General features: G+C 32.5%; 1 protein-coding gene across 1 annotated transcript; it reads right to left on the bottom strand.

Moving 5' to 3' along the window:
- Positions 1–253: 253 nt before the first annotated feature.
- LOC141672073 (uncharacterized) lies at positions 254–1,284 on the bottom strand. The gene has a single exon (XM_074478572.1). The coding sequence runs from the start codon at positions 1,094–1,096 to the stop codon at positions 521–523; it is 576 nt and encodes a 191-aa protein (XP_074334673.1). The 5' UTR covers positions 1,097–1,284; the 3' UTR covers positions 254–520.
- Positions 1,285–10,251: the final 8,967 nt, after the last annotated feature.

The following is a 10,251-nucleotide window of genomic DNA, read 5'->3' on the forward strand; positions in this document are numbered from 1 at the left end:
GTCTTAGTTGTATTTATGCCTGGTTGGCTTGATTTAGTTTGTTGTAGGTGTCTTACTTCTATTTTTTTATTTTAGGGAGGCTTGAGATTGCTTGTGGCTAGCTTGCTCTTTATTTGTATGCTTTTTATATTTATTCTCTTTTTAATATATTAATAATTTAGAAAAAAAAAATGAATGTGCATATGTAGAAGGGTCAAGAGTAATATTCAAGCAACAAGAATCAAATAGTAATATTCAAGCAACAAGAATCAAATATCACGTAATTTAATTATACATGAAACTGTATTAATTAGTGGAGATTATATTGTTTAATTACATTATCTTATATAATCCCTTCTGCATACATAATTAATGAACACGAGATTTTAATTACTTGACCTGCATGCTTGTTTTAGTAAATTAAAAACTTAGAGGCTGTTTAGATATCGAGATTACAACCCGGTCCCGTTCCTGTTAATCGAGTTGGAATCTCACCATTCAAATGACACCTTATTTAACCATGTTTTGATCATTGAAGTTATTACATAATATCCTTGGTAATTGCAGGAATACAACTCGAACTCCTCGTAATTCCACCCTTCTTCGACGCAGAACCCTTAAGATCTCTAGGGCTTAATGACTTAGCTCTGGACGACCCCTTCTTCAGTAACTCCTTCATAGCTTGCGCTTGAAACAATACCGGATGCGTTCTTCCAAACCTATTAAACTTAGCACACGCACTCATATGCTCACTCAAAGCCTCTTCGATTTTCCCACCATTTTTCTCCATCTCTTCTTTCACAGCCTCCGAGCACAGCCCGCAAATCAACTTACCTGAAAACTTGTCGCGAACACGGCTAATGTATTCGGGTGTGCATTCCTCGGACAGTCCACAACACTCGCACTTTGCATCTTCAACCTCGGATATCGGTGGAAGTGTTTTATGTTTCATTTCATCAGCTGCTGCTTCGGCCTCTTTTCGGAGTTCGACTGAGATGTCTGATATTGTTCTTTGGAGACTGTCCATTGATAGTTTTGGAGGTTTCTGAGGAGGAATTGGGGTGGTTTGTGTGTATAATGCAACTCTTGCAGAGTAATTATCTCTAGTAGGAGCCATGATGATAGAAATTAGTACCGAGTATAAATTTCATGTGGAGTATAAGATGCATGGAGAAGTTTTAGCTCCACCATCTCATATATATACACCTGCTATTCATCAAACTTCTAGAAGGTGTCATCTTTTCTCACTGGTTAGTCCACAAGAGTCGCATGTGTTAAAAGAAAAAGATAAAAGGAAAATTATAGATAAAATCTTAATATTATTTTTTGAGAAAAATTGTTATTATATTTTACCATGACCCTAAACGACGTTCATACAATATTGTAAATAAGGACGGAATTCTTGTAAACTAGCCTGAAATACCGTTTAAATTGAAAATCTAGTAAAAAATAGTCCTCACTGTCTATTATTAAAATCACTAACAATAGTCAATATGATTTCTACAATGACAATTCTGAAATCAGAGTTTCGTAATATTGTTTTTAGTATTGTGAGTGGAAATATGCAAGTTCTCTCTATGGTGTTATAAAAATTGGGAATCGGTGAAAATCGGTCGAGTTACCGATTTAGATTAATTGAAAATCGAGAATTAATTTGAATAAATAATCGGAGTAAAAAATCAGATGTATTATAATATTAAATTATATTTGGTATATTATTATCATTATATTATTTATTTATTAAAAATATATATTTATTATATCATAATTTCTATACTTATTCATATATAAATTAATATATTATTTTAATTTTATTAAATAATTATATATACTCCAATAAAGAAAAATTCGTAAAAATTAATCGGATTTCAAAGATCGAATCGGTCGAATATTTTGTAGGGAATTAATTGATTGAATCGGGATTTATCAGGTATTTTTAGAACACTGCTCTTTCTATATATTTTTTTATATTAATAAAATAATGATTCTCCATGATTAGAGTTCTTCATGAAATGTTATCCTGTATGTATGATTTTTTTTATATTAATAAAATAATAATTTTTTAATATTTTCAACCGAACATACTTTTGCAGTCAGCATCAAGTTTTTAATGATAAAAAGAAATAATAACTTTAAATTTTACTTTAATAAAGATGAGTGCTAGGTCGTGTTTTATTTTGATATTTTGGTTGTTAGTTGGTATCTGTAATATACTTTTTAAGTGCATGATGGATGCAGAGGAACCGTATTACTGTTTCGGCAGTCACTTAAAATCAAAATATTTTTTAGAAAAAAATGGTTGCTGTTACTATTTGTCACATATGTAATTACTTGACTCATCTCTCCCACAGACAAAAGTTTAATATATATGTACAATACTCAGAGCATTTTCAATAGTTGACATTCTTGAAATTTGAAGGGATGTCAACTTTACCACGTTAGTAAAAAATATTATTTTTAATTATCTCACTTTCATATCAATTTTCACACTTTTATTTCACATAACACTGTAATGGTTGGCATCCATAAATATCCACTTCACTAAAATTTCAAAAAAAAATGTGTAATATAAATAAATTAGAAATATAATAAATTATTTATTATTGGTACCATAAATAAAATTGTCATAATTATTTATTTATCATTGAGAACACAAATAAAATTGTCACCTCACTTGGTATCTATCCCATGACATCCCAACAATTTCAATGAAATTTTAACTTTTATAATTATATAATTATAAAAATTATATAATTAGAAAGTACACGTAATCTACTTTAATACGTATTCTTCCGTTTTTTAAAATAATGAAAGATTGATGTTTAATTTACGGTCAAAGTTGAGTCAATTTGACCACAAAAAGTCAAATATGACATATAAATTGGGACGGAGGGAGTACTTTTTTTTCACTAAATTATACTTTTTAGTGTTATGTGTTGTCCTCCATACTCAAACCATTTGTATACAACTGGCTGGGACGGAGGGAATATAATAAAACATCTATTTTGAAGTTAAACTTCACAAACAAGAATCCTAATTAACCAGAAGCTACTGTATCTAAATATCTGGTGCAGGTACTTCCACATAAACTTTCTACATCAAGGAAAATATCACAAAGTCACGCATTTAAATTTCAACCAAGCAGTACTTTTAGTTTTCCATATCACTCAAACAATAAACTTTTCATGGCTTTGATCACGAGAATTAAGTATCAACTCAACCAGTCATCTGGTTCTCTGTTATAACCCTTCCCTTTATGTTGGAAGGGCTTGATACAAAGATAGAAATTGAATATACAATTTCAACTTCTCTTCTTAAACCAGCATTCTCATGATCACGAGCAACCAAACTAAACCAACCAAGTTCCATCTGATTGATAATAAAAAAAGAAACGAAATCTCAAAAGATAGCAAAATAAAATCACCCTTAGTATTATTTAACACAGAACAGACGAGAGGGAGGTTTACATAAAGCTTTGTAAAAGGATCGAGGTTCACAGGTATCCCGAAGAGGAAAAGATGCCAAATACATGAATAAACAATTAGAAATTGTCGACGCCTAATGATCACTATTTAGACCAGACTCGTTTGCACCTAATGAAGTTATACTATTGAAGATCAAAGAACTTTTTTCGGGCTTTGACAACTAAGAAATTTAATTGCAATTGAAAAACACATTGTTCACACCCAAATAAAATTTTATATACTCATGTTCACCGTAAAAAAAATTGTGCAACATATATTTGAAAATTCACGATCTGTAAAATGTAAAAAAAAAATCATGCATATTGAAAATTTAATTGCAATATCTCAGTTGAGAACCGTTAGGATAGGATTCAACCAATGCTTCGTATATATGCTTTAAAAACGTTTAGTGTAGTATATGGACTATAAATTTTGAAAAAATATAGATATGTGTTAAACAAATTAGAGACAAGGATGTAACAATTTTTATCGTCTTTATTAGGCCATCTCCAACAATTGTGATCCAAAAATCCAAATTTAGATCACCAACTGATCCAAATATTGATCCAACGAACTCCAACAGTGTGATCCAAATATGTGATCCAAATTACTTTTTACATATAATAATATATAAATTTCATATTAATCAATTTTACCATAAATTTATCATTTAATCATTATTAACAATTTATATAACATTTTATAAATTAATTAAATCAAAAAAAATTAATACAAATAAAAATATTAAAATTGTGTACTTAATTCACGAAAAACACATTTATTACAATAATTAACATACAAAATATCATTGATACACACTAATTTTTCGAATTAGTATATTTTTCTCATAAATGCTCAATTAATACATCTCTAAGTGCAATATATGCCTCTTTATTTTTTATTTTTAAATTTTAATGAAATTATGTTTTCTCATTATTTTAAATTTTATTTTTAAAATAATTTTTTTAACTATCACTACAACAAAACGGGGCATTTACGACGGTTTTTTTGTTCGGGAACCGTCGTAATTGAGCCAATTACGACGGTTTTTTTCCGTCGTTTTTGGTCGAGTAGAAAGTTCGAAATTTCGTCACAAATTTGAATTGGGTCGTATGTTAAAACACCGGGACCCACTTTTGGAGTTAAATAATAATAAAACTTACAACAGAATATTTCGTCGTATGTTAGTATCTTCCGACAGAAATGTCGTCGTATGTTATGAAGCGGGACCCACCTGTAATAAATTTGAGCTTTTAAAATCAAATTATATTAAATATATTCTGTTATTAATTATATAATTAAATAATCAAAAATCAATTTAAAATCTCATAAACTACAAATAACAAAACCATTATTTTATATTAAATCAAGTGATCCAAATTTGGATCAGTGAACAGTAGTGATCCAAATTTGGAATATCACTACTCACTTACTCACTGATCCAAATTTGGATCACCATTTGGATCACTGTTGGAATGAAATTTGGAGCAATATAGGCACCATGCATAGTGGTCTCATGTTTTCTGGATGAACAAAATATGGATCCGAAAATTATGTTTAATATTTGAGTAGTGGTAGAAGTAGAACTGGCAAAATGGGTATGAATTCGAAAAACTGAATCGAAATTCATGAAATCGACATTTGATTTGAAATCTGAATTATATAATTTAATAATTATCTGAAAAGCAAATTAAATCGATCCGAAAATTACCTCAACCGAAAATTTAACTGAAAATGATCTGAAATACTAGATTCGATTATAAATTGAAATTGAAAAAAATCGAATCATATATTATGTGAACCGAATATGATCTGAAAAAAGAAAACATCATACTTAAGAGTATTTTATGTTTATGATAATATAATTAATTAATCTTGATATTTTGTAAAATTACATTATATTATATTAAAAGTACTACTTTTAATAAAAAAAATATATATTTTTTTTAAGTCTCACAGAATGAAAAATGAATAAATTATAATCTGAGAATATCCAATCCGAATTTTATCGAAACCGAATCATGTCCGATTTTTATCCAAATTTCATCCGCTTTAAATTCGAATTAGACCTGAACCGAAACACATCTGATCCGAATAATCTCAGGTTATATCATAATTCGAAAGTAGAACCGATCCAAAGCCAATCCGATTATTCGATTTGCCAGGTATCAAAAAAATCTGAAAATAATTATCAAAATGACACATGATATATTTTAATTATAAAATTCATATTAACATAGGTGGGTCCGTTTACACTATAAGTGTTATATTCGAGAAGATTATTTATTGTAACCTTAGCAGCTCTCGTGATATTTGTTCATCACTGAGAGGTAACAGTTCCATACTGTAACAGAGTTTATTGTTTCAATAAAGTTTGTTTTCTGTTACTTGAGTTATTTAAGTTCGATTTGATTGTACTATACACTGTATTCACCCCCTCTACAGTGTGTGTGACCTAACAAGTGGTATCAGAGCCTATCTGTTAACACACAAACAGTTTAAGATCCAAACACAATCATGTCTGAAACAGAAACTCCAACTAAGCCCATCAAAACTGAAGAGCCTCCTAAGACACAAATTCAAAGCCGATATGAGACCATTAGAGTTCCCATATTGAGACCATCTGAATATCCCATATGGAAGGTGAGGATGACCATGTTTCTGGAAGCAACAGATCCAGAATATCTTGATAGAATCAAGGAAGGGCCTCACAAACCAACCAAGCTCGCGGTTGCAGTTGCAGGTGAAGCAGCAAAGACTGTACCAAAGGAGAAAAGTGATTACACTTCTGAAGATATCGCATCAATTGCTAAGGATGCTAAGGTACGACACTTACTGCATAGTGCCATTGATAATGTAATGTCAAACAGGGTAATAAACTGCAAGACTGCAAAGGAGATATGGGATGCCCTGGAAACAAGGTGTCAGGGAACTGATACGATTAAGAAGAACAGGAAGACAATACTCACTCAAGAGTATGAACACTTTGACTCAAAGGCTAATGAGTCATTGACTGATTTATATGATAGATTTGTCAAACTCTTGAATGATCTGTCACTGGTTGATAAGGAGTATGATCTTGAAGATTCAAACCTTAAATTCCTGTTAGCTCTTTCTGAATGTTGGGATTTGAAGGCAACAACAATAAGAGACAACTACAATCTTGATGAAACAACTCTTGATGAAATTTATCGAATGCTCAAGACTCATGAGCTTGAGATGGAACAAAGAAGTAAGAGGAAAGGTGGAAAGTCAAGGACAGTTGCTCTTAAGGCTGAAGAAGAATCCCCCAAGGCAGCTACCTCAAGGAAAGACAAGGGTAAAGCTCTCTTCACAAAGTCTGATACTGAGTCATCAAGTTCTGAAAGTTATGATGATTCAGAATCTGAAAGCCTGCCTGAGACGGATGTTGATGAAGAGATGATGAAGCTGTGTGCTCTTATGGTGAAAGGGATCACAAAGATTGCATACAGGAAGTTCAGGAAGGGAAAGAAGTTTTCCAGAAAAGGCACAAGTTCTGATAAGAAGAATTTCAGAAAATCTGAGAGCAGAGGAGGAAAGTCTGACAGAGGAGATTATACAAATGTAAAATGCTACAACTGTGGTGAGAAAGGCCACATATCTCCTGAAGCTGCTGAATCAAAGGTACCTCAAACTACTTATGCCTTTCATACTGATGATATAAATGAGTTGAGAAGATATCTTAAAACCATGTTTGTTAGTTATAGAGATCAAACTTTAACATGTGAAAGATTAACTTCTAAAAATCTTGTTTTTAAGAAAAGAAATGATTTCTTAGAAAAGGAGTTAGTTATGTTCCATCAAACTCAGAAAGATAGAGATGATGCTTTTTATGTTAGGGATGAAGTGCTAAAAATGAATGAATCTCTAAAAACTGAGTTAGAAAAGGAAAGAGAGGTTATCAGGACTTGGACTAACTCTGACAGAACAACTCAGAATTTGTTAAGTAGTGAAAACTGGAAAGAGGCCTTAGGTTATGGAGAGGATAAGAATGATAAAGGAACTGAAGGTATTAAGTCTGTAGTTGTTAAACAAAAGCCAAAGTTAAAACCTGTCAAGTTTATAGCTGTAAGGTCTGATAATGAGAAATCAGAAGTTAAAAAGGAATTAACTTCTGACAAACTAAAACAGGAAAAGACAGCTGAAGTGAACATAGGCTTAATGACTAAGAATCAGCTTAAGCATAAGCTGAAAGATGTTAAGAATGCAAACAAGGTAAAATCACCTAGGAAAAATAGGAATGGAAAGGAAGGTGTGAATAAAAGCAATGATTATAAGCCTGTTCCTGAAGCTCCTAGGAAAACGTGTCATAACTGTGGAAGTTCTAACCATCTGGCTTCTTTTTGTAGGAAGAATAAGAACATAAACTCCTTACCTTCAAAGTCAGGAGTTAAGAGTCAGTCCGTTAGATATAAACCACAAAATCCTTGTTTTCATTGTGGTAGTTTATGGCATTCCATTTATACTTGTAAGGAATATCATAGTTTGTACTATGATTATTATCAAATAAAACCTTCTTTAAAGAAAGTTACCATTGTTCCTTCTAGTGTAAGTTCTGATTCAAAGTCTGATAGTGTAAATTCTGATAAGAAAAATGTTAACATAAACTCTGATGCTAAATTCGCTGCACATGTTAACAAACTTAATAAGGCCAAAGGATCCAAGCAAGTCTGGATCCTTAAAACTAATCATTAGTGGTCTTTATGATTGCATGGCAACAGGAAAAACATCCTAGTTCTGGAAAGTGGATGTTCAGGACATATGACTGGAAATAAAGCCCTGCTATCAGACTTTGTGGAGAATGCTGGCCCAAGTGTTTCTTATGGAGATGGCAACATTGGAAAAACATTGGGATATGGCAATATCAATCTTGGGAATGTCATCATTAATGAAGTAGCTCTGGTCTCAGGACTTAAACACAATCTGCTGAGTATAAGTCAAATCTGTGACATAGGTTATCATGTTGATTTCTTTGAAGAACACTGTGAAGTTGTAAGTAAATCTACAGGCAAAGTTGTTCTGAAAGGATACAGGCGTGGTAACATTTATGAAGCTAAGCTTCCAACAAGTATTGATGGTTCTGCAATCTGTCTGATGAGTAGAGCATCAATTGAAGAAAGCTGGAATTGGCACAAGAAACTCTCTCATTTAAATTTCAACAATATAAATGAATTAGTCAAGAAAGATCTTGTGAGAGGACTGCCAAAGTCAGTATTTGCTCCTGATGGCCTTTGTGATTCTTGTCAGAAGGCTAAACAAAGAAAATCCTCATTCAAGAGCAAGACTGAATCATCAATTCTTGAGCCTTATCACCTACTACATGTTGATCTATTTGGTCCAGTAAATGTCATGTCTATTGCAAAGAAGAAATATGCTTTGGTCATAGTGGATGAGTTCACCAGATACACATGGGTGTATTTCTTGCACACAAAAAGTGAAACTGCATCTATCTTGATTGATCATGTCAGGCAACTGGATAAATTGGTCAAAGACTCGGTAAAAATAATAAGGAGTGATAATGGTACTGAGTTCAAGAATTTGATAATGGAAGAGTTCTGCAAAAACCATGGAATCAAGCAGGAATTTTCTGCTCCTGGAACTCCACAGCAAAATGGAGTTGTTGAAAAGGAAGAATAGAACTCTCATTGAAGCTGCACGTACAATGCTTGATGAAGCAAAGCTTCCAACCTATTTCTGGGCGGAAGCTGTGCAGACTGCTTATTTTACTCAGAATGCAACACTCATCAACAAGCAAGGAAAGACACCATATGAGATGGTGAAGAAAAAGAAGCCAAATCTGAAGTATTTTCATGTATTTGGATGCAAGTGTTTTGTTCTTAAGACTCATCCTGAACAGCTATCTAAATTTGATTTAAAAGCTGATGAAGGAATCTTTGTTGGATATCCACTTTCCACAAAAGCCTTCAGAGTCTATAACTTGAGAACAAGAGTGGTCATGTAATCTATCAATGTCTCTTTTGATGACAAGAAGATTACTGGACTTGAAGATTTTATTGATCATGATCAGCTGAGATTTGAAAATGAAGACTCAAATTCTGATATTGATAATCCTGACAATCTAAGTCCTGATACTGCAAACTCTGATGGATTAAACTCTGATATTATTAAAACTGTGGTGACTACGCCAAAGGAAGATGCACCTATGCAGGGGGAGCATACTCAAGATCTTACCACATCTCAAGAAGCATCAGAACATACATCTGGCTCTTCAAGTTCTGATTCGTCAAGTTTTGATAAGCCAGGTTCTGATAAGTCTGAAAATCTAAATTCTGAAGAATCCAACTCAGAGAGCATAGTTTCAGGAGGAGGATCAGAAAATGAAAATGAAGACAGCATGGATCATGGGGGAGCATCCAGTTCTAGAGAAAACCTTCCATCTGCAAGGAAGTGGACTAAATCACATACACCTGATTTGATAATTGGAAATCCTGATGCAGGTGTCAGAACTAGAACAGGTACTTCAAATGAATGTCTTTATAATTCTTTTCTTTCTCAGACTGAGCCAAAGAAAGTGGAAGAAGCTCTTCAAGATGCTGATTGAGTGCAAGCAATGCAGGAAAAGTTAAATGAATTTAAAAGAAATAAAGTTTGGACCCTAGTACCAAGACCAAAGAACAGATCTGTTGTTGGTACAAAATGGGTATTCAGAAACAAAACTGATAGTGATGGCATAATTACAAGGAATAAGGCAAGGTTGGTTGCAAAAGGATACTCTCGACAGGAGGGAATTGATTATGATGAAACATTTGCACCAGTTGCTAGATTG

This window comes from Apium graveolens, chromosome 7 (assembly GCF_009905375.1).
Source record: "Apium graveolens cultivar Ventura chromosome 7, ASM990537v1, whole genome shotgun sequence".
NCBI classification, from domain to species: Eukaryota; Viridiplantae; Streptophyta; class Magnoliopsida; order Apiales; family Apiaceae; genus Apium; species Apium graveolens.